This window comes from Spermophilus citellus (genome assembly GCF_964194105.1).
Source record: "Spermophilus citellus genome assembly, chromosome: 5".
Classification (NCBI taxonomy): Eukaryota; Metazoa; Chordata; class Mammalia; order Rodentia; family Sciuridae; genus Spermophilus; species Spermophilus citellus.
The window spans coordinates 55,229,515-55,253,615 of NC_138186.1; the positions used below are offsets into that span (position 1 = coordinate 55,229,515).

Consider the following 24,101-nt stretch of genomic DNA (forward strand, 5'->3'; position numbering starts at 1 on the left):
AAGAAAGAAGAAAGAAGAAGAAGAAAGAAGAAAGAAGAAAGAAGAAGAAGAAGAAGAAGAAGAAGAAGAAGAAGAAGAAGAAAGAAGAAGAAAGAAGAAAGAAGAAAGAAGGAGGAGGAGGAGGAGGAGGAGGAGGAGGAGGAGGAGAGAAGAAAGAAGAAGAAGAAGAAAGAAGAAGAAGAAAGAAGAAGAAGAAAGAAGAAAGAAGAAGAAGAAGGAGGAGGAGGAGGAGGAGGAGGAGGAAGAGGAAAGAAGAAAGAAGAAAGGTAGTAGTAGTAGTAGTAGTAGTAACAAAAACATTCAGGGCAGAGTGGGCTGGTCCTGGGGTGCACATCATCAAAACCCCAAAGTCAGGCAGCAGCGAGTTCTACCCACCCCTCACCAGAAAGAAACGGAGTCCACGTACGGCTTCGCATTCTCTCTTCTCAGCCCAGAGGCCTTCCTTTCCCACACGTCACGCACTCATGCACTCAAGCCATACAGTAGCAGAGAGAGGAGTTCAATTCACAGTTTTGGCCATTCTCCATTGGTGGGCCACGAGCAATCTGGCCTCATGCCCTGGCCCCGGGGTGGGGGTGAGTGGTAGGTACAGGTGAGGCGGTCTGTGAGAGGGGCAGCGAGGTCTGTGACCGAGCCTAGATGCGGAGACAGCAGGATGGGTGTGTGGGTACTCAGGCCAGGGGCATGCAACTTTGGGGGGAAGTAGTGGGCGAGAGGAGAGGGGCGAGGGCAGAGTTAGCCCGAGCTAAGCCTCACCCTTGAACTCCCTTGTAGACCCCTGTCCCCAGCTTCCATGGCCCAGGTCCACCACCCTCTCTTCCTCCCACCACTTAGGGTGCAGAAAGCCTTGTCTGCCGTTGATGGGCTGAAGGCCTGAGACAGGGACATGGCTCTGGGGCAAGAGGGCAGGCTCCTGGGCCCATGCTGGCTTTGGGGTGCTTCAGTTTCTGCCTATCAGCTCAGCTCCCCTCCTGCTGTGGCCTCTGCCCTCCTGAGGTTTGCAGTGGGGGCCTGAAGGGCATCCACAGGTAGATGGGGAGATGGGCCCTAATACTGTTGGGGTACTGAGAAGCCCAGACCTCAACATCACAGCTGAACCTCCCAAACACTCAAGTACTCAAAAAGGCAGAATCCCGGTCTACAGCCCCTCCCCTCTATGAAATTCCTAGCTCAGCACCAGGCACATGGAAATTGCTCCTTAATACTGGTGAACTCAAATGGCCGAGGCCACTGGCCTCAGGGAACCGTATGACGCTCAACTGAAGACAGGCTAAGACCCATGCGGGCGTGGGCCTCCTAGGGTCAGTGCTGCCAGCCCACATGCCTCCCAGTCATCAATAACACCGTTCACGCTCAGGACAGTGGCCTCCCTACACTAGGGTGCTGCTCAGCAGAGAGCAGAGGCCCTGTCCTGGGCATGTGCCATGTTCCATCGGGGCAACCAGCTGGAGGGGACAGAGGAAAAGGAAGGCCCCTGGCTCCCCACTCCCAGCTGCAGGGCTGCCCGACCAGGAGCCCGGGCTCTTGGCCACCGCGGGACACCCCGGGGTGAAGGGAAGAGCCATCAAAGGTGGGGTGAGGAGCCGGCCCGCCTCAGGTGCCTTTGGGGCTGTTTGCCTTATTGTACTCGTTCATCAGCTGCTCGTAAGGCACGGAAAGCTCCGACTCGGTGCTGGTGAAGGTGGACTCATCCGACGAGGGGAACTTGCCCATGTTCAGGGGCACCTGGGTGGCGTCCCCCTCCTGGGGCTGCTCCTCCCCCACCAGGTTGTCCTCCAGAGAGGACTTAGAGGTCTCCTCGTCCAGGAGGCTGGCCTCCTCGTTCACAAAGGCAATGCTGGCGTTCTGGAAGATGAGCGGGTGGTAGTCCCGGGCCCCCCAGGGCTCGTCCTCCTCGCTGATGCGGTCCAGCTGGTTGATGAACACCTCGGAGGTCGGGGAGCTGTCCTCGGGGGCCTGCGGCTGGTCCTCCTCTCCAGGGGGCCTCGACACGTGCCCTTTGCTCCTGAGCGTCTGTGACACCTCTTCCAAGCTGGGGGCACGGTTCTTGGTGTAGACCACCAGGGACGCCCGGGAGGCTGGGAGCGCGGGCAGCCCAGCCCCCGGAGGCCCCAGCCCAGGTCCTGGGACCCTCTCCCCACCCCCACTTGTCTTCATGGCCTTCTTCCCGATCTGCTTGATGAGGTCATTGTAGGTCTCTTCCTTTTTGGACAGAAAGCTGAAGATGTTGACATCCTTGGAGGCCGTGCTGCCTGCCATCCCCAGGGCCTTCCGGGAGTGTGGGGAGCTCTCGAAGGACTCCTTCCGCCGTCTCCGCCTCTTCTTAATGGCTTTGTGGACCTCCACAAACATGCTCACCTTCCAGTTGACAAAGAGGGACAGCCAGGCCAGCCCCAGGTAGATCCAGAGCTCCACAAAGTACCGGTACAAGGCGTGGTAGTTGGCACTGGGGTTCACACCTGAGGGGAGGGGAAGTCCAGAGGGTCATAAAGGGTCAGCAGGGACCTGTAATGGCCAGAGTCATGCTGTCTGAGCCAGTGCCGTGCTACAACAGGGTGTGTGTGGTGGTGGGGGTGGGGGTGACATAGTGTAAAAGAAATGGGCTGTCCCAGACTCTGGGCTACCCTCACCCGTCTTCTTCCTGAAGAACCTTGGCCACACTGCTCATGTCCCCTCCCAGCCCTTCTCTGAGCCCCAGTGTGCTCGCTTAGAAAAAGTCAAGACAAGAGGGCGCAGTGGCGCACACCTACGATACCAGCCGCTCGGGAGGATGAGGCAGGAGGATTGAAGTCTGAATGCCAGCCTCATCAACCTAGCAAGACTCTCAGCAATCTAGGGAGAACTTGTCTTGGGAAAAAAAAAAAAGTCAGGACGGTGGTTACCTTATGGGTGAGGGGGGATAAAGAAGTTTTGGGGTTCTGTTGTAGTAAGTAACCAACACATGAGTCAAGAAACAGCTCACAGCTGGGAGGGGTAGCCCACGCCTGTAATCCCAGCAACTCGGGAGGCTGAGGCAGGAGGATCATCTCAAAGTTCCAAGCCAGCCTCAGCACTTAGCAAGGCCCTAAGCAACTCAGTAAGACCCTGCTCAAAATGAAACATAAAGGGGCTAGGGACGTAGGGCTGGGGTTGAGGCTCAGTGGTAGGATGCTCGCCTAGCACGTGGGAGGCCCTGTGTTTGATTCTCAGCACCACATAAAAATAAATCAAATAAAGGTATTGTGTCCAATTACAACTAAAAAATAAATATTTAAAGTGTGGGGGGGGTGCCACTAGGGATGTAGCTCAGTGGTTAAACACCCCGGGGTTCAATCCCTGGTGCCCCAAAAACAAAGAAAGAAAAGAAACAGCTCCTGGGTGCCTTCAGTGAGGCACTCTGCTGGGCCCAGCTGGAGTGTGTCTGTGACAGCTCAGTTACAAACAGGACGGGACCTGCAGGATGAGGCACTAGCAGCTCCACACAGAGGAGGGACTTGCTGCTTCACCATGAGTGAGGCTGGTGGCTGCGCAGAGATGACCCAGACCCAGCACTGTACTCCTAACTGTCTCTGTTCTCCTTTGGGCCTGGTTTGCCTCCGACTCCCTGTTTCTGCCTTTCTCGACACAGGCTGTCCCGGGGCCTGGAGGGCTCTGCCCACTCCTCGTCCCCCTCCTCTCAGACCAGGTTCCTGGTGCCATCTGCAGGAGCCTTCCTGGGTCACCCCCGGAGTTCTGGTGACTCTAAGATTGAGATTTCTTCCCTGAATTAGCATTTGCAACTGTGTCAATCTCTATCCTACCTCCTCCCTCAGGCTGGGAGGGGCTCAAGAGAAGGGACTGCAGGAGAGTGACCTCCCGCCTCAGATTAGGCTCCCCCCAGGGGGTCAGGCAGGGCTGGGTCTCAGGAGGTGTTCTGTCTGCAGGGTGCTGTCAGTCTTGCTGAAGGCTCCTGATCCTGAGCAGAGTATGACCGTGACAGTGATGAGGGCCACACTAACACAGCTGCACTTAGGAACAGACATGTCTCATTTTTCATATCATGTGTGGTGGGCATTATTGTTATTATTATTATTATTGTTTTAACCAATTTTACAGGTAAGAAACAGATTTGCTGCCTTGCAGGAGCCGGGAGGAGTGGTTCAGCAGCCGCTGGCCATCCCTAATTCAAAGGCTCCCCCTCAGCCTGCTCTGGGCCCCAGGGCTAGACAATGGCAGGGTTGTGCCTTTACATTTATCTCCACGACAGCAGGCAGGCTCAGAGAAGCCGGGGTGGGGTCAGTGGAGTGTTCGCACTGGCCTTCCTGTTCCTCCCACCCACTCAGCTGCCCCCTCCCCACATTCCACATGCAGTGGGGCAGAGGGGGTGACCTGCCCCTGCCCTTTGGGTGGGGAGTTGGGGTAAAGTCCAGAGGCCCTGGAGTAGAGGTGGAGGTCAGCTGGGCATGGCACAGGCATGGAGGGAACAAACACTAGCAGGGTGTCAAGAAGATTAAGAACCCAGAGGCTGTGCAGGCCACAGGCACAAGAGCTTGAGTGTTGGTTGCAGGCCTCCAGACAAAGGGGCTAAAGAATCTCCCTGCCTTTCCTCTCCTCCAGGGATTAAGTAGAGGAGGAGGAGGGGGAATGAGGGCTGAGGGGGCAGGGCGGTGAGGAGAAGGCCTGCCTTGTCTTTAGTAGCCTGTGGCAAGAGCAGAGTTGGCCTCTGAGCCAAAGCTTCAAGACAGTGCCCTCTGCTCTGGTGACTGACAGCAGGCAGTGCCTCGATGAGACAGGCCCTGGCTCTCTGGGTAAGAGCCCAACCCTGCAGGCGCAGGCCCTCCTCCCAGCCCCAAGTGAACCAGAGCTCTGAGTTGGGGAGACAGCAAGGAGCCAGGAGGAGGACAGCCACCCGGACACCCGCAAAAGGCTGCTGGGTTGAAACTGGAGAAGGTGCAGAAGAGAAGGTGGGGAGGTGGAGGCAGGGGAGAGGGAACAGGGACTCACCAGCCACAAAGTCACCAAAGCCGATGGTGGAGATGGTGATGAAGGAGTAGTAGAGGCCACCAATGTAGTCCCACTCCTCCGTCACCATGAACACGAAGGGCGGGATCACCAAGTGGACCAGGACGCCCCACACGATGAAGATGGCCGTGCACGTGATCTGCGCCTTCCGCTGCAGGGTGGTGGAGACAGAGTCAGACAGCGGCAGGGACTTCAGAAACCCAGCATGGTCACCCCGACTAGGAGAGGCCATCTGGCTGCGTGTGTCCAGGAGGCTTGCTCCCCAGGGAGGGAGGGGGAGGGATGCTCCCGTCCTGACACAGTGGGCAGAGATCACCAAACCACCATGTGCCCACCCTCCAATTCCTGAAGCCCTTCCTATCCTCCCCTCCCTTTTCACAGTCCCCCCAACTCTGTCAGCTCCTAGGACTGGGGACATACCAGGCTCATGCCTCTCCTGGTGAGGAACTGGCCCAGCCTCTTGGCACGTCCTCCGAAGAACTTTCCCAGGGCACTGATCCAGGTCAGGCAGAGAGGTACCCCGAAGAGACCGTAGAAGACACAGAAGAGGCGCCCGGCGGGGGTCTTGGGGGCCACATTGCCATAACCTGAGGGAGGAGACAGTGAGGACCAGGTCACAGCATGGCGGGGGAAGGGCCTCCCACCCCAGAATGGGCCCTCACCCCCCCCACTCATGCACACACACACATACCCCTTGTGGGAAGCCCATTCTCTGGGACCAATTGATACTGATCTCACATCAATATTTAAGTAATGACACTTTCCTTGATCCCACTCTGGCCATGATCATTTTGTGCTGCCACTGTGGTGGCTCTGTCCCCATCCCACTGGAGCTGCCTCTAGGCAGGGACTAGGCCTCCCCCAGAGCAGGCCCTCCACTAGTTCACATGGTAGCACTGTGCAAATCAGAGGGATCACCCCCTCTGGCCGACACCCCAGAGGAACTGCAGTGTAAGTTCTCCGGGGATGGCCACACTCAGTCCCCCACCACCCTTCTTATGCAACTGCTCTCATCAAGGAGGGACCCTTCTTCTCCCTTTGATTCGGGGCTTCAGCTTGACCACAGGAAGCAGTGGAAGTGCTGCTGGGTGGGCTGGGGGCTAAGGAGCTTTTCCCTCAGCCACACTGAGATCCCGAGCCACATGGAGGGGCCGTTTCCTCCCTGCTGAGCTCCCAGCTGTCAGCCAGCACCGCCGTGTCGGACACGGGGTGGGAGGAGCCATCTGGGTCATCAGGCCAGCTGGGCATTTCGAAGATGCCTGCTGCAGCCATCATTTGACTGTCACAACAAAGTGAGCAAGAAGTGGCCAGCTGCACCTAGTCAACCCGGGGTGGTGGAAGAGAACACAGGGCAGGGAGCCCCTAACTTCTGGAGTGGTGGGCTGTGGAGCCACAGAGAATGGGTCTCCTGAATGGCTCAGCCACCAGGCTGTGTCACTGCTTCTGTTGAAAAGGCTCAGTCCAGAACTCAGGAAAACAATCTTGCAGCCACTGATAGTCACCAGGGACACTAAATCCTTAGTAGTCGAAAGGACAAAGTGTAACAGGCCAGATTTTACTCCCAATGCAGGTGAATCACCAAAACTAGATTCCTCTAAGGTTCCAAGAAGTGAGGGCACAGAGTGAGGCACCCTGAGGGTCTCAGGAAACTTACCAATGGTGGTGATGACCGTGGCTGCAAAAATCATTGCATTTGGCCAGTTCCAGTTGTTGAAGGTCTGGTTCCCTGTGATGGCCACACCCTGCTCTGCAGCATCAGATACTACCTAAAAAGAGAGAGTGACAATGAAATCAGAGGCCATGCACTGGATTCCTGAAAAGCATTCTCATTTTATCGCCACAATATCAAGGTGGCAGGAAGTGTTCCCATTGTATAGATGAGGCATTCAATAGAGAATCAGAGAGGTTAAGTTACTGGCTGAAGGACACATACCTAGCATTCTGGCTCCAAAGTTAAACTTACTAGTGTGCCAGACAGAATCACCTAGAGAGCTACGGTTCAACAGACTGATGGCTCCACCTCCAGAATTTGGCTCAGATCTCTGGGAAGGGGCATTTTTAACGAGTTCCCAGGTGGTGCTGAAGCTACTGATCCAAGAACCACACTTTGAGAAGCACTGGACTATTCTACCTCTCCAAAGTAGAACAGTATGACCAAGGTAGTTCTTGTGATGCAGACACACAAGACCTCCCTACACCTCACCCAGCCCTCCACAGATGGTTCACCTGCAGAGAGGCCTGGGAGGGACCTCCAACAGGGACCCCTATATCCTTCAACTCGCCATTGGATACCTGCTAAGATCCAGCTCAGTGCCCCCTTGATCTGTCCCCTGAAGGTATGCAAACCAGCTGTGCCTTGAAACCCCTTCCCATTTACTCTGGGGGTGGGCACGCTCTTCCTCCCTGCCCTGGGCTGACCAACTGTCTGGACAGGGACAGGTAGGTCAAAGGGCAGGGAGTACACTTCAGGGTGACTGCTCAATTCTGATGGAGCTTCAGCAACTCTGACAGCGGGTGGGAGGCCACCTGGGAAGTCCATGGGGGAGGCCCGGGAGAGACCTTATCTGCTCCAGGAATCCTGACGGGAACCACACTGGTTTCCAATCAACTAGACGCCCCCCTCCTTCAGCTCTGCCTCATTCAGCCCAGCCACCAGTGGGGGTCCGTTGGCTGCCAGAGCCTGGGCCCCATAAGCCCCATAAGAAGAGGCACTATGCCAGCCATGGTGGCACACACCTGTGATCCCAGCAACTTGGGAGGCTAAGACAGGAGGATCACCAAGTTCAAGACCAGCCTGGGCAACTTAGCCAGAACCTGTCTCAAAAATAAAGAGGGCCGGGGATGTGGCTCAGTGGTAGAACATCGACAGGTTCAATCTATAGTATAAGAAAAATAAAATAAAAAACGGACTCTAAATCTGGGGTGGAGTCCTGCCACCCAAAGGGAGTCCCAGGATGACCCAGCCCAGACAAGAAACCAGGATCCCAGCCAGATTCCCTATGAAAACCAAGCTGATGGCGGCGGGGGTGAGAGGAGTGAGGCCTGAAACCATATTCTAACCCCCCTGAGGCGGGACTGAGGTTTGGTGGGAAGAGGGCACGGTGGACTGATCTGAAGGAATGTGCAGTTTGCAGAAGCAGCGAGGCCCATGTAAATGGATCTGCACACTCCGTAAAGAATTTTCCATGATGACGCGGCCTGCCATCAAACCGCATAGTGTTGGTAGCCCTGCCTCCTCCTGCACTCCACACCATCCCTGAAGATCCTCACAGGGGAGGTGGGAACTGGGGAGGTCTCTGTCCTCAGAGCCTGAGGTCTAGCTGGACCAGCCATTGACATGTAAATAACCAGAGGGCATTTAGATACAAACAGGCCATCAGAATTAAATAGGGCCATCCTAAAGGTGTTTTGTTTTTTTTTTTTTTTTTTAAAAGAACATTTTTTTTCCAGTGCTGGGGATTGAACCCAGGGCCAAGCACTCTACTATTGTACTTCCAGCCCCAAAAGGTTTTTGAAGCAAGTTTGGAGCAAGAGAATGAGGAAGAACTCGAGACCCATGTGTTGACGCTAAACAGATGGCAGAGAGAGCCAGAACAACCCCTTTCCCTTGCCTCCACTACGTGATCTGACATTCATTTTTTATTTTTTTATTTTTTGGTACTGGGGATTAAACCCAGGGCATTCTACCACTGAGCTACATCCCTAGCCCTTTTTACTTATTCATTTCAAATTTTGAGACAGAGGTTCACTAAGTTGCTGAGGCAGGCCTTGAACTTGCAATCCTCCTGCGTTAGCCTCCTGAGCTGCTGGGATTACAGGCCGGTGCCACGGTGCCCAGCTGATGTTGGTCGCTCTTAATTAAACCAGATGGCCTGAAGTAAAACAGATGAAAAGAATGTGCAAGAGCACCTTTCAACAGAAACTGAATCAACGATGACACCGGGTCACCACTTGGGTGACCTCTATGGAATCATGGGGAACAGAAAAGATGTCCCCTAGACAAGCTGTCCCCCTTTTCACAAGAAGGAATAGGGTACACTCTAGAAACCCAGAAGGTAAAGCTGAACCCTTGGAAACTGCTGAATGGAGAGCACAGGACGTTTGGAACACGGGGCAGAGGAAGTGGTGGCAGGACAAGTCACGCTCAGCCGACTGCATCTCCTCCAAGCCTTGAAGTCCTGTGGAATGCCGCCCATCGAGATTTTGGCGAGGCAGCTGACAGATGCACTTAGAGATACTCTGGTGGACAAGACAGAGCAATGTGGGGTGGAGCTGGGATCACTGGGTCCACTCGAGGACAGACAAGCCACGCCAAGCAGTCCTGGTCACTATCAGTCCAGACTGATCATGCCCAAGGCTTGGCCTCTACATTATTTTAATCAGTGGCACAGTGAGACCGTCCATGGCTGACCAGTCCCATGTGTAGAAGGTACAAAATGAAGGACGGGGATGGGTGAAGAGGACTCACTGATGACCAAGGCACTACCGAGACCCCAGACCCGCGCACAGGGGCTATGGGCCAACTCGTAGCTGATGAGCTACGAGTGTCTTTTCAATTTTCGAGGCTTCCAGTAACTTTGGACTAGAAGAGACCAGTAGTGGACCAAAGGGGAAAGTCCTTGGTTTTAGGTGACCACAAATCAACAAACATGAAGGTGGCTGCCAAAAGAAAAGCAAACGCAGCATCAGGCCATAGGCAGCAACGCTGTCTGTCCAGGGCGGGAGGAACTCAGCACACGTCCTGCAGGGTCACGCCACACACGAGACATACCGTTCCGTACTGGGTGCCAGACTCCACTCGATATGCTAACCAATGAGCCACGGGGCCAGAGTAGGAGGTGGCTTTTGTGGATAAGGATCTGCCTCCCCCAGGGCTGCCCTGTGGCAATCAACTTCTGATAAGAACATGTATTCAGAACTGGGGGTGCGGTGGGGGGAGCACTGCCATCAGGGTGCTGAATGGTATGGCTACTACAGGGGTTTTCAGCCGGGAGCAGGGGCACCTTCTAGAAGGGTTGGGAAATGCTATAAGAAGAGCAAGATGTGTGCCGGACACGGGGGACACAGTAGTGAATAGATAGGTTTATTCTAGAGGGTGATGGGTAGGAGGCCAGAGATGCTAAATGCCCTGCACTTCCCAGGTAACCCCCGACAGGGACACTCCCCTGAGACCCACTAGCTTGCCAAAGGGGACGTTGGTCAATTTGGGGATCATTTACAAAGTGCTAAGCAGACATCAAACATAAGAGCTGACAGAAGTGGCACTAAAGTTAGTAACATGGGGAGGTGGGAAGGCTGGGCTTCTACCCTTCACCCCACTGAAGGCACGCCCTGAGTGACAGCTTGCAGTCCGCCTGGCTCCAGGTTATCAGGAAGCCAGGGGCTCACGCATGTGTGGCTCCCCGCCCTCCTCCCACCAGGGTCATCCGGTGAGGGTAGGCATTCCACAGGGCCCCCAGCTCTGTGGGGCTGGGGTCACAACCCTAGAAGCAATGGCTGCAATTAGGCTCGCGGGGCAGGGGGTACCTGGCACAGCAGGCCTGGGCCGCAGACCACCGGTTTCCAGGCCCACTCCTGGCCTCTCTCCCTCCCTTCAGATCCCTTCCCCACTCTGCCCACCCTGGGCCCCGGAGCCCCTTGCTATTGCCTCCTCTGCTCATGGTTCCCCCAAAGCTGGCCTGCCAATCATTATGGCTCTGCCTACCTGCTGACGGGTGTGTGTGTGTGTGTGTGTGTGTGTGTGTGTGTGTGTGTGTGACATTAGTGCTGCTGTCTCCTTGCTAGGGCTTCTCTGCATATTCTAACAAGCTGGCTCTTCCTGTGATCCTGCTGCACATCGCTCGGCAGGAGGAAGGCTGGGCTCAGGGAACTGAGGTCTGGCTGTGAACTTGGGGTGCCAGCTCCCCATTCCCACCACACGTAGCTGGGGCTCTGGTGATCATGGTTGGGACTGCATAGGATGACGGGAAAGCTTTCACCAGTCTCCCAGAACAGAAGAGCTCACCCGGGGCAGAGGCCATCCCTGGGTCAGGGGAAGGGCTGTGAGGAGCCAGGCAAACACCCTATCAGACACAGCGTCCCGGCCCTGGGGTTAGGGAAACAGCCTTCCCAGGAGGAGGTGGCCCCTGCTCATTTGCAGGATTCTTTAACTTGGCTCCTGAATTCACACAAGACAATATTTTCCTTTTCCATCTAAGCCGGGAGAATGATGGGAGAAGGGCGCTTGCACACAGCCTGGGCCAGGTCCTTGTTTGGGGACGGAACAGAGTTCCCTGCCTCTGTCACCTTCATCATAAAGCAGCTATGATTTATTGAGGGCTGACTATGTGCCAAGAGTTGTGCTCAGCATTTTATGTGCCTTTAGATCATTTGCTGAGGACAGAATCCTGCTAGGAAGATGCTCTCATTTTTTCCACTTTGCAAATGAGGATTCGAGGCTCTAAGAGGCTAAGGAAGTAGCAGCCCAAGGTCGCAGTATTAAAAGCAATGAAGCTGGGACTAGAACCCAGGCCCACCTGGGTCCTAACCACTGTGCTCTGCTCCCTTTCCCCATGAAGGCCACAGGAAGGAGGCCAGTGCATACTTCCACCCCCTCCCACCAGCTGAAAAAACAAGTGCCCCAAAACCAGTCCGGCCACTCTGACCCGGGCCTCCAGCAATGTGATAGCCCTGCCCTTGCCTGGAGCCTGAGACGCCAGCTGCCCGGCTCCACAGCTTGATCACTGTCCACGCAGCCTGAGTTCTCTGAGAGCCCCCATTCCCCAGGGAATCTGAGGTTTCCCACGAAGCGGGCCCTTCCTAGAGGCTCGTCTGGACACATTAGAGTTTGGAACACGAAGTCACCTTCAGACCCAGGCAGGCAGGACCTTTTCTTTCATGGGTCAGGGTGGGGAAGACAGGCCAAGATGTGAGTCTGTCTGGGGATCCCAGCTGAGTGGCACCATGGTACTACCCCCAGCCCTGCCCTGAGCTCCCGCAGCTGCCATGGCTTCTAGACCACAGGACTCTACTGTTGAGCATACAGCCTCAACAGCCTGCCATCGCGGGACCCCTGAACCTCTGGTATATCAATCATCAGCACTCGCCTGGTCCCTCTGGCCTGGAAGGGGAGATAGAGCCAACCCTCAGGCACCCATGCTGCATGGTGGTTCGGAAGCCCTTCTCATTCCTCTGCCCTACCCTCCAGCCACCCTGCTCTCGTTTCATAGATAGTAAGTAAATATTTGAGCACTTATTAGAACAGGCACAGATCCAAGCACTTTAAAACACTTAGCTCACTGAGTCACCATGCCTTATAAAGTAGGTTCTGCTATTACCCCTATTTTAGCCAGACATGGTGGCGCATGCCTGTAATCCCAGCAGCTCAGGAGGCTGAGGCAGGAGGATCTCAAGTTCAAGGCCAGCCTCAGCCACTTAGTGAGGCCCTCGGCAACTTACAGAGACCCAGTCTCAAAATAAAAAATAAAAAGGGCTGGGGATGTGGCTCAGTGGTTAAGTAGCCCTGGGTTCAATCTCTGATATAGGGGGGGAAATTTTACTTTTATGTTAAAAATGAAAAATCAGGCACCTGAGATCATATACTAGTTAGTGTCAGAGCTGGGGAACAAACCCAACCTGGGCAGTATGGCTCTTTGCACTCTATAGACAGGAAAAAGGGACAAAGATGAGCTTCTCATTACAAGAAAATCTGGGTCTAGGACACAGTGCTCCAGGCACCTGCAAAGGAAACTTCCACAGGAACACAGAGATTCCCTGGAATGTAAGCTCCAGGAAGACAGGAGCCTTCCCCCTGCTGCATTCCCAGAATCTAGGACACAGCCTGGCATGTAGTAGCTGCTCAACAAATACCTCTTCAACAAGCGGAAGATGTGAACTGAGATGGAGTGTCCATGCTCCGGCCCCGGCTCAGAATCTTCCAGCATCGCCTTCAGTTGGGCCTTAACTAAATGCATCAGCAACATGGTGGAGGTCTTTATCCATCAAGAAGGGAAGGAGGTAGATCCAACAAGGTGAGGCTCAGGCAGATGAGCCTGGATACAGAGCTGCTGAAACTGCCAGCATCCAACCAGGCAGAGCATCAGGGGGCTGAGAGAAGGCAGGGGCCAGAGCTGGGGAAGGAGTGAGGCTGACAGAGCTCCGGGAAAGGGGTTCGAGGGGGCACAGCAAGCAGCAGTGGGGCTGGGAGATGCCCCCTGGGGTGACCAGAATTGTCCTTCCTGCAGGAAGGGAGCCCGGTTCCCTCCAGTGGATATATCCAGGGCAGGAAAAGGAAGGTAAAGGTGGACGGGCCTGAAACATTTACCATTAGCTGGGCACTTTCCTCTGGGCATCCTTACACACTCTTCCTCTCCAAGGACACCCAGTTCCACTCACAGAAAGGCCACTGTAGGATGGGGCCAAGTCAAATGTAGACTTGTGCTCCCGGAACTGGTGGGACCAACCTGGGGCTTGATGTGGATGGGGTCTCAGCTGTTAGTAGCAAGTCTGTGTAGATAACCGCCTCTCGGCCTCAGTTTCTCTATCTGCCCCAAACCCCACTAGCTATGAGCACATTCAAAGCATTCAGGGCACATTGAGTGCTGGACACATGTATCTGCAATTAGGAGGATGATCTGTACGGGTGCAGGCTGGGAGACAAGAGCCTGCAGTGGGGGGAGACCCAGGAGCAAAGACCAAGGCTGGACCAGGGGGGCTGGCAAGCCCTGGGCAGAGGCCAGAAGGGCTAGGGGGGTTCGCTGGCCACCTGGCTGGGGGGCGGGGGGGGAGGCATGCCTAAAGTGTCCCACCCCATCCTTCAGAAGGCCACCTCACTTGACTTCTGTGCCCCCAGCCACATGGATCAGTTTCCCAACCAGCCAAGCAAATTGGGCAAGTGAGGCTGAGGTCAGGAAGGGACAGAGGGCAGCTTCTCCAAACCCGAGGACCAGCTCCACTCCCAGCTGCCCCCCACTGTCTACATCATCTTTGGTCCTTGAGGCAATGTGCCCAGTGCCTGCGACCCTGAGCCCAGAGATGGAGTAATCAGCCAGAGAATATCCCAGTGTCACAGGTGGGGCTGTGGACAAAACAGCAACAAAATGCCTGTCCCTGGGCTCCCAGGACCTGGCTCCCCAGGACATCTGCCCTCTCACAGGGACCCCCTCCGGGGGTGGGGAGTCAAGGGTAGGACTGTGGGCCCACAGGGAGTGGAGGAATTCTCAGGAGGACAGAAGATCAGTAAACCTATCACAGACACTCATCAGGCAAATATTGGCAGTTTGGGCACATTCGCTCCAGCAGCTTTTAAACATTTTAAAGCTGCAACCCAGGAACCGGTGAAGGGAGGGTGAGAGGCCCCATGTCCTGGCGCTCCACGTCACCCCCACAGCAGTTTGGAGTGAGTGGGGAGGGGCTGGTGGAGCACTTGTCTGCCCAGCTGATGGGCTGGTCCTGCTCAATCTGACCGTGCACACTGGGACTGTTAGCATACCGAAGGTTTCCTGGAGACTAAGTGTGCACCTGTCAACTCCTATTCCCAAGACAAATTAGAGACCCCTCCCTGGTCTCAGCCCTCGGGTGACCGTCGCTCCCTTCCATTCTCCATCCTCGACTGACCCAAACTCTCCAATCATTTCCTGAAGGTTAACTGGGGTCTGGGAGAGGGCGTGTTGGGCTTATTTTCAGATGAGGAAACTGAGGCTTTAACACCACAGATGTCAAGTCGGGGACTCTCCGTCCAGGCCGAGCTGCCCCAGGGGTCCACCTTGGACTATAAATAAAAACACCGTGCTCAGATATTCTGCTAACCCAGGCATGGGTTTTAAAAAGTTCCCCCGGGCTGGGGATGTGGCTCAAGTGGTAGCGCGTTCACCTAGCATGCGTGGGGCACTGGGTTCGATTCTCAGCACCACATAAAAACAAAATGAAGATATTGTGTCCCCCTAAAAAACTAAAAAATAAATATTAAAAAAAAAAGCTAAATAAGTCCCTAGTTTAAAAGAAAAATAAAAAATAAAAAGTTCCCCCTACAATAAATAACTTAAAAAGTTCCCGAGGTGATGGCAATGTAAAATGGCCACCTTTAGAGGGGGTTGCTGGGGTGAGGGGGAGTGTGGGGTGCTGGGCTCAGGTCTTCCACTTTCCGGGGCAAGGAGGGACGCTCAGGCCAGGGGGAAGGAATTCTTGGTATTTTCCTTACCACCCTCCAGCCTAACCCAGGCCACCAGGTGTGGCTCAGAGGGCACCATAGTTCATGGGCAAGGCATTGGCGGGGGTCCAGGGTGCCACCCTGATACCTGTACTAGCTGCGCTCTGCCTTTTCTTTCTTTCTTTCTTTTTTTTTTTTTTTTTTTTGGTGCTGGGGATGGAACCCGGAACCTTGCATGCTAGGCAAGTGCTCTACCACTGAGCAACTCCTAGGGAAGACACAGAACTCTGGGGCAGAAATGGACCAGGGCGGGCGACTGAAGCTACTCTTTAGCTCACCAGCATTTCCAGGTTTGTTCCAATACCTACATAGGATATTTATCATGTTTTTTAGCTGAAAGAGGGACAAATCAATTGCTGGGGTGTCAACACAGATCTGAAGGCCTGGCTGGGTTCAATCGGCTCAGCCAGTAGGTTCTCCCAGAAACTTTGGTCTCTTTGTCAACCTCTTCTCTATAAAATGACTATGACCACTGGGGTCCCCCAACTAGGACAGTGGACACCTCCCCTAAAATTCACATTTCTCTCTGCCAAAACTACGACCAGACCAGCACCCCATCCCGCCTGCACCCCCACTCCAACACAGCACGTTCAAGGAAACACATCTTTCACTCCAGAGTCAGCTTAATGGCCACCAGAAGCCCCAGCAAGTCACACACCCCATTCCCAGGCCCACTCAAGCCAGCCTTCTGTCTCCCCAAGTTTCTTCTGCTCAGGCTGAAGGAAGCCCCCACTGTCAACATCATCTTTGGTCCTTGAGGCAATGTGCCCAGTGCCTGCGACCCTGAGCCCAGAGATGGAGCAATCAGCCAGAGAATATCCCAGTGTCACGGGGGGGGGGGGGGGGGGGGCGGGCTGTGGACAAAAGAGCACCCAACCCACTGTGCTCCCAGGTCTCCTGCACAGTGGCTCACACCCACCCCTGGATTCAACCCCAGAATCCCAGTCAACCCCATCAGGTAAAGTGGAAAGTAGCAGAGCACTCGCACCCCCACTCCCATCCTTGTGACACACTTTAGGGGACCCTACAGAGTGCACCAGAACACAAGCACTGTGATAGTCGATTGATGACCAAGACAGCTCTTCAATGATGGCCAAGCAGGCAGCACATGGCTGTGCTGGGTGAAGGGATGATTCACATCCCAGGCAGGAGGAGTGAACTGCAGGAAATTTCACCAGGGTACTTTAAAATTCATGAATGATTTCTGGAATTTTTCATTTAATATTTTCAGGCTGCAATTGATGGTAGGTAACTGAGGCCCAGAAGTTTAAACAACAGGTGGAGGCGGGGGTGGGGGTGGGGATCACTGTGCTACCATCACCCAACCTAGACTGTATGCTGACATCTATGGGGGGATGGGGGGTTGGGGTGTGGAGTTGGAAAAATACCCCAGTTTGGTCTTCCCACTTAGATTCCAGCAAAAACAGTCCTGAGCCCTGACTAGGAACTTGGCCTTACAAGCACCCCCCAGGTGATTATTTATATGCAAATGATTTTCAACTCTGCCCTTGACCCAAAAGGCTTAAGTCCCCTCCCCCAAAGTTAGCACTGGGGCACATGTGTGACTGTCCTCGGGTTGGTCCACCTCTGGGTTTCCCCAGCCCTGGCCATCTCTCAGCAGCCTCTTCGGAGCCCAGAAGCACCGTGAGGTCTCACGCTCCCAGGGGTGGGCCGGTGCCAAATGGCAGCAGGTTTTCAGCAGAAGCCTCTGGGTTTCCGCCTTTCACAGGCCTGGGAGCCCTGTGCTCACTTGGGAGGGACAAAGAAAACAAGGCAGGTGACCCTGCCCCCATTGTTCTGGGCTGGGCTGGTCATTCCTCCCCCAGTAGCCGGGCAGCCCTCCCGTGAGATCTCGGCAGGGACTGGCTGACCCAGGAGGGCTGCGGGTTTGGCTAAAGCAAACAGTGAAGGGCTGCTGGGGTCTGAGCTCAGGATGGGAGTCAGCAAGCGCTGGGGCACCTGGGGGGCTGGCTGAGCTGATGGACTCTGCTGGAAATCCCTGGGCCCTGGGGACACAAGGGGCTTCACAGGCCTGGGTCCCACAGCAGCTCTGCCTGCCTGAGAACTGACCTCGGGAACAGGAAAGAGCCCCCTTCCTTCCAAACACACATGCCAGATGGCCTCCTAGAACCAGGCTCTCAAAACCCACCCCAGCCACTTCATCTTCTGAGGGAGCGAGCAGGTGGATGTCCAGTGGAGTTTAAAGATAAAAGGGGCCTCTCCACCCACCTGCTGCTTCTCTGACCCCCAGTTCAAAACCACTGCCCTGCCCGGAGGTGGTCGGGCCCAGGTTCCCAGCCTCGTGCTGGTGTCTGTAACCTGTCCGGGATGTTGCAACCTAGATTTATGACTTAATCCCTTCCCTGCTCCCAGAATCTAGATCCCAGGGGTGCCTGCCATAGTAAGTGGGTGAACAGTGTGAGGGACACGCCAGCCTGCTGAGCCAGCAGAACAGCCGCCCCTGCTGCCCCCATAAGAGTGGGTCACTAGGCAGCAAGAGGCCTTCCTTCCAAGGGTGGGTTAGGGCTCTGAGAAGAGGACCCTCCACTGGATTTGTCCCCTGCCTCACTGTCCTTTCCAGGCAAGATGACGACCCTCTCCTGCTCTGCTCACTCTCTTCTATGTCAAGGTTAGACAGGGAACATGGGTGAGCATCCCCCACCACATTTACCCAGCCCCTCTCACCCATAACGCCTCTGCCACGATCTCATTTGAGATGCAGGACCTTGAAGGGAGACAAAGCAAAGTGGGTATTTTTGTAGATGAGGATGGGATAGGGCTAGTGTCAGGGTGAAGCCACCCAGCAGGCTGCTGACAATGCACATAACTGAACCTGCCAGAGGCTCCCTGACTCTGAGGGTCCCTTTCCACAAAATAACCAGACTATCCATCCCCTATCCTGGGACTCGGTTGAGCAATGCCAACCAAAGTAGAGCAGGAAGGGGACCGTGGACACAGACGGTGTGTTGCTGTGAGGGTTGCGCAGTCACACCCACGGGTCTAACCTTGCCCACGCCATTCAGGGTGAGCACTATGCTCATGCTCTCTACCCCAGTCCCCAGAGATGCTCTCATGATCACCCCAACCTTGGGGAGGGGTGGAAGGAGCAACCACAGGAAGTCACCAGACACTCAAGGTTTCTAAAAACAGCCCTCGGAGCAGGCCACAGAGGAGGTCTCAGGAACTGCTGACTCACCGTCTCCCTCTCCAGGCTGACAACCTGAGGGAGCTCTGGCTCACCTGTAGGCTGGCCACCCTGTCCAAGGCCTGCCTGCTTCCCCCCATCCTCCTGAACCTAGGTCTGCAGCGAACACACAAAATGGCCAGTCACTTTAAAATGTCCAATTAGGGGCCCTCCTTCCATAAGCAGCTTGAGGGCACAAGAGAAAGGCCCTGGCTTCAGGGCAGACATGCCTGGACTCCAGTGTCCACTAGCTGGCCACCTAGGACATGTCCTGTCACAGCTCTGAACTTTCCACATGTGGAAAACAGGACAATGACTCCCCCAGGCTGGGTACCTGATTAGAGGTATGGCGCCCCTTGGTGCTGGGCACACAGGGCTTGCTGTGGATGTGAGTACTAGGAAGAGGACAGAATGTGGCCACGGTTGCCTCATACAGAGAACTAGGGGTCTGGGGGCACTTTGCCCTGAGGATCTGTGCTCCCACCTACCACTACCCAACTGAGCAGGACTTGGGACAGCCCTCCAGCTGGGCAGTCCTCCACCCCTGTGCTTTTTGCTTCAATCAGGTCTCACCCTCAACATCTCCTGGAGCCACCCCACCTGAGCAGTGCACACCATCCCTCCCCAGCCCTTTATTCCACTGCACTCCACGTTACCTGATGTCCCCGCGGCATTTGGGTAGCCTGGCCTGCTACTCTCCCCTAAACAGACCAGAGGCAAAGACTCCACTCGTTCACGGCAGAACCTGGCAATAGCTGGTGGTGCATATTTGCAGTGAACAGTGGGGTTTCCAAGATGTCAGTCTGTCTGCTTGGGCATGACCTGGGTGCTGGTGCTATGTGCTATGGCTCCTTGCCTGAGGCAGGTGGGGAGCCCTGATGGGTACAGGCACAGAGGGGGTAATGCCTGCTCCAAGCCCCAGAGGTCCTAGCCCTGATGAGTCAGCTCCCCTGTGGACTTTGAAACCAGATTCCAGAGGAAGGAGACAGTGGGGAGGGGAGGCACAACAGGGGAGTGGGTGGCAGTGCAGGAGATGTCACAGGGGTTGGAAGGGAGGATGCTGGGACTGTTAGGTGAGTCTGCTCGGCTGGGAACAGCTACCGGCCTTGGGCAGCCCTGCTGGGGGTTCTAAGGGCAAGGCTCCCCACGGCCAGTGTTCCCTGTTCCCACCTCCCTGGGAGGATGCCTGCTCCTGACCCCTCCACATTCCCCACTGCCCTTTGGAGCGTCAGCCAGTCTACCTGGTGCCCTTCGGAATGCCTCAGATAACCTGACAAGCTCCCTCCCACCTGGGGGCCTCTTGGCTGCTCTTCCCTCCCTTGGCCTGTGGCTGGCAGCTTGGGGTAATAAGTAACTACCCATCCTCAAGGGCTGGGTCTCTGATGATAAGAGATTATTAAGCCTACTCATTTATTATAATTTGTTTAAGATGACCAAGTGGTTAAAGTTAGTTAAAAAAGTGAAGCCCAGAGAGGTACTAGGTGGTGGCATTAATCTAATCCTGCCCTAGAAGGGCAGCAAGTGTCTCTGCTCCTAAGAAAGAATCCCACTCCCCAGCCCCCAGGAGGTATCTGGGGGGCTGGTCTCATCCATCCGCACCCCAGGTGTGAACTTGCCCCTGTCCTCAACAAAGCTCCCTACAGGATGCTCATGAGAGCCAACCACCTGTCACAAAATCCTTCCTTATTGTCCCACTCTAACCCAAACCCCCGGCTCAGTCCAAGTCCATTTCCTCTGGTTCAGTCTCCAGCTGGAGACGGGCGACAGCTGGCCTCCATCCTCTCTGGAATAAATTGTACAAGAAACTACCGGCAGCCTAGCACGGGCCTTCGGCATCGATGATGCTCCTGGCGGGTGGGGGAGTTTTCTACCTCAATGATCCCCAAATCCCAGACTCGACTTCCCAGAAGACAGTGTCACAATGACAGGCAAGAGCTGAGACAACTGTGGCCTATGACCCCAAAGTCCCTGGGCAAGGTGCAAAGGCAACTAGTTCTGCCCTAAAGTGCAGACAGACTCCTCTTCTCAGATCCCAGACCACACCAGTTACATCAGCAGCTCTGGCCACAGGAGACCCTGTCTAGAGATAAAAGGGACAAGGTACAAAGAGGATCCCCCAGAGTGTAAGAAAAGAGGGGTGCACACCTGACCCTTGGCCGCTGGCTAGCAGGTACATCAGAGAGCAGAGGGGCCAAGCAGGCGCAGCCGTCTCAGCCTTACAGGGACGGTCCCCACCCACCTCCCATCCCTGGCAGCCTGGGGTGTGGGATGTGACCGGGGTAAAGCAGCACAGAGCTGTTCTGTGCTGAAGGTGTGGAAAAATACAGGCAGGCTTTCCTAGGACAGAGAGGCTGAGTCAAGGTGAGGGGCGTGGTGGGATTGGAAAAGCCTCCCCCCAACCTGGGGCCCAGGACCAGGGACAGACAACAGGAAATGGAAACTCTCCTGGCCTGGCACAAGGATCTTGACTGAGACACAGCCACGTTGCATAATGCAGGGGGCAGAAGGGGTGAGGACAAGGACTGAGCCTCCGACCCCTGCATCCCCCCTGGTTCCACGAAGGCTGTGGCTGCAAGTGGGAAAGTTTCCCAAGCCTGCTGGACCCCTCCAAGAGCCTCCCCGCCCTGGCAACCAGAGGACCGCGCAGCAGCCGGATGTGTCCGCACAGGTGGGCAGCTGCCTAGCTCCTCAGACCACGGCCTCGTTTCTTCATTTGTAAAATGGGAATCCTGCCACCTCCGACCAAGTCTCTGTGTTACGGCAAAGGATCAGCGGAGAGCACAGAGCATGGGCAAACCAGGGTGGCCCTCCAGTTGTGAACCTGTAGTTTACAGACCTTAGGGGCCTGGCAGGTAGAGGTACATTGTGGGGAGAGGGGAGGCTGAAAGAGAGACCAAGTAAATGCCGCCAGGTCTCCAAATCACCCAGGGGGACCACAGAATGGGACCCATCTACCCTCAAGTCTGTGCAGCGAGGCTCCTTGTCTAGCTAAGGGCTAAAACAATGACCCAGTAGTGACCTCCAGGACAGAGCCTGCCTTCTTCTGGTCCCCTGGCTCCCTCCCCATGTGTACAATGGGGCTCCTGGTCACTTTCCAGAGACGGTGTGGGGTCCAGAGAGCTAGATGGGAGAACAGGGGTTTTCTTCACCTACATTCTCCACAGGGATCTCTGGGCTCTTGACCTCCCTCTAGCTCTGGGCTGGGGATGTGGCTCAAGCGGTAGCGCGCTCGCCTGGCATGCGTGTGGCCCGGGTTCGATCCTCAGCACCATATACAAACAAAGATGTTGTGTCCGCCGAGAACTAAAAAAAAAAAAAAAAGTGCAGCTCTGCTGGCCAGCTGCAGATGCCACATCTGGCCAGGCACCAGCACCCCCGCCCATGCACACAGCAGCCCATTTGACCTATTCAACCCAAAGAGGAGATGGCCGGAGCCAATGACAAGTGTTCCTCACCCGATGCAGCACGGGGCAGGGTCAACGGATTCATTATTTGCTGATCACTGGCCATGTGCCCGGCTGTAGGCAAAACAAAGAAGGACAAGGCACGGGCCCTGCCAGGAGGATGTCCCTTAGTAATAAGAAGCAGGTGGCAGAGGGCAGGGTTATGAGACAGTGGAAGACAGCACGGGAGGGAAGTAGGCCACCCAACAGTGAATCCAGGACAGTCTCCCACCAACCCTCAGCTCCCACCAAGCCCCTTCGAAATTCAAGCAACAGGGCCAGAAGCCCAAACCCAGGAGCCACTGAGGCTCAAAAGACAACAAACCAGGATAGAACAGTCGCCCAGGGAGACTCTCCCTCCTCTCCCCCAACCAGAATGTGACCATGAAATGATAAGGCCCCCAGAGGAGCCAGGTGTGTGGCATGACAAACAGCAGGTTCCACTCTGCTATCGTCAAGAATCCAGGGGTCTCACCTGCTGGAATCTAGTCCCCACAGTGGGGTATTAAGAGGACGACTTATTCTGACCATGGTATTCAGAGGTGGGGTCCTTGGGAAGTAATTAGGATTAGATAAGGTCATGGGGTAGAGCCACCATGATTAAATCTTGGTGGCTTTATAAGAGAGATAGGACGGACACACAGACACTCCCTGTCTCTCTCCATGTGCTGGATGCCCTGTGCTCCCTCACGACTGCCAGCAAGACCGTCACCAGATGCAGCCTCTTACCTTGGATGCCATTGTGAGCCAAAATCAACCTCCTTTGTATTTTTTATTTTTGGAGGGGATATCAGAGACTGACCCATGGATACTTAACCACCGAGCCACATGCCCAGCCCTTTTTATTTTTTGAGACAAGGTCTTACTAACTTCCTTTAGAGCCTCACTAAATTGCTGGGATTACAGGCATGTGCCACCATGCCCAGAACAACCTCTTTTCTTTATAACATACCCAGTCTGAGGTTACTGTGTTATCAGCAACAGAAAATGGACTAACACTGTCTAATTGAACTCTCCACAATAAGAGAACGCTCATCTGTGCAGTCTTATGTGGCTACTGAGCACTTGAAACCTGCCAGGACTGAGGAACACGATGTTCATTTTATTCATTTCAATTAAAAATTAAATAGCCCCAATAATAAGTAATATTATATTAAACAAAGCACAGAGCAGCACCCCAGGAAGGCCATCTCACCAGTGCGAGTCTACACCAAGCACATCCTACCTGAATCCTCCCCAAGCTCAGGTCAACCCAAGCCTTAGGCACAGCCACTCCTGACTCTGAAAGACACAGATGGTCCCCGGCTGTTTCAAATCTTGCCTGTGCTCATGTTTTCTGTTAATGGAAAGGATGGGGCAAGGCTTCTTGAGCCCACAGGGCTTGGTTGAGCTGGACGCACACAGAAGCCAAGACAAGACTTTTCTGTGGGCCTCTGGGGCCTCTGGGGACCCCTCCCTTATGCAGGAGGCTGGGGAAGCACATGCTGTGCTTGGCCAGTGTCAGGCTGGGTGCCCAATCTCAAACCTCCTGCTCTGCAGGCCAGACCAAAGGCCCAGCGGTTCCTCCAGTTTCCAAGATGCCATGCCTCAAAGTGTCCATAGCACTGCTGAGGAGCAAGTCACCACTCTGTAGCTAACCTGAGAGACCACAACACCCTGTTCAGTGACTGCTTAAGCGGTTTGAGTTTACAGAATACATTTTTTTTTTTTTTTTTGTACCAGGGTTTGAACCCAGGGGGCACTCAAACACTGGGTCATATACATCCCCAGCCCTTTTATTTTCTATTTAGATTGGGGTCTTGCTAAGTTGCTTAGAGCCTTGCTAAGTTGCTGATATTGACCTCGAACTTCCTTCCAGAGATGCTAGGATTATAAGTGTGCACCACTGCACCGGCCTCTGAGTATATTCTGTTAAAACCATGTTTTTGTGTGCTTTGTGTACCTCATACATTAAAAATAAACAGCGTATAAGTGGACACAGTATATGCATTCATTTTATCCATTACAGAAGTTGAGTTTTTTGTTATAAAAGCAAAACAACCACATTACAGAAAATGTGAGGCACAGAAATTCATCAATAACCTGTCTCCCCAACTTGGTCCTGCCTGGCTTCTGTTTTTAAATTGAGTTTCCATGACTCAATGCTAACACAGAACCGCACACTTTAACTTGCACTTTATTTCTGCTTTCCTTAACCCCCACCCACACCTTGTTTTTTATAATTTGAAGTCTGGCTCCTACCTCAGACCCTCTTTGAGAATCATTGAAGGAAAACTGCCCCCTCCCACACCGTGCCTGGGACAGCTGG

At 54.6% G+C, this 24,101-nt stretch overlaps 1 protein-coding gene across 1 annotated transcript in view; it reads right to left on the reverse strand.

The window, feature by feature from the left end:
• Window positions 1-292: 292 nt before the first annotated feature.
• KCNK5 (potassium two pore domain channel subfamily K member 5) overlaps window positions 293-24,101 on the reverse strand; it is a 41,066-nt gene continuing 17,257 nt past the window's right edge. The window contains exons 2-5 of the mRNA XM_081296384.1: window positions 6,635-6,746; window positions 5,401-5,567; window positions 4,963-5,131; window positions 293-2,459 (exon numbers count right to left, since the gene is read on the reverse strand). Coding sequence (XP_081152510.1) covers window positions 1,594-2,459; window positions 4,963-5,131; window positions 5,401-5,567; window positions 6,635-6,746 — 1,314 coding nt within the window. The 3' untranslated portion in view covers window positions 293-1,593. The remainder of the gene's footprint in view (window positions 2,460-4,962; window positions 5,132-5,400; window positions 5,568-6,634; window positions 6,747-24,101) is intronic.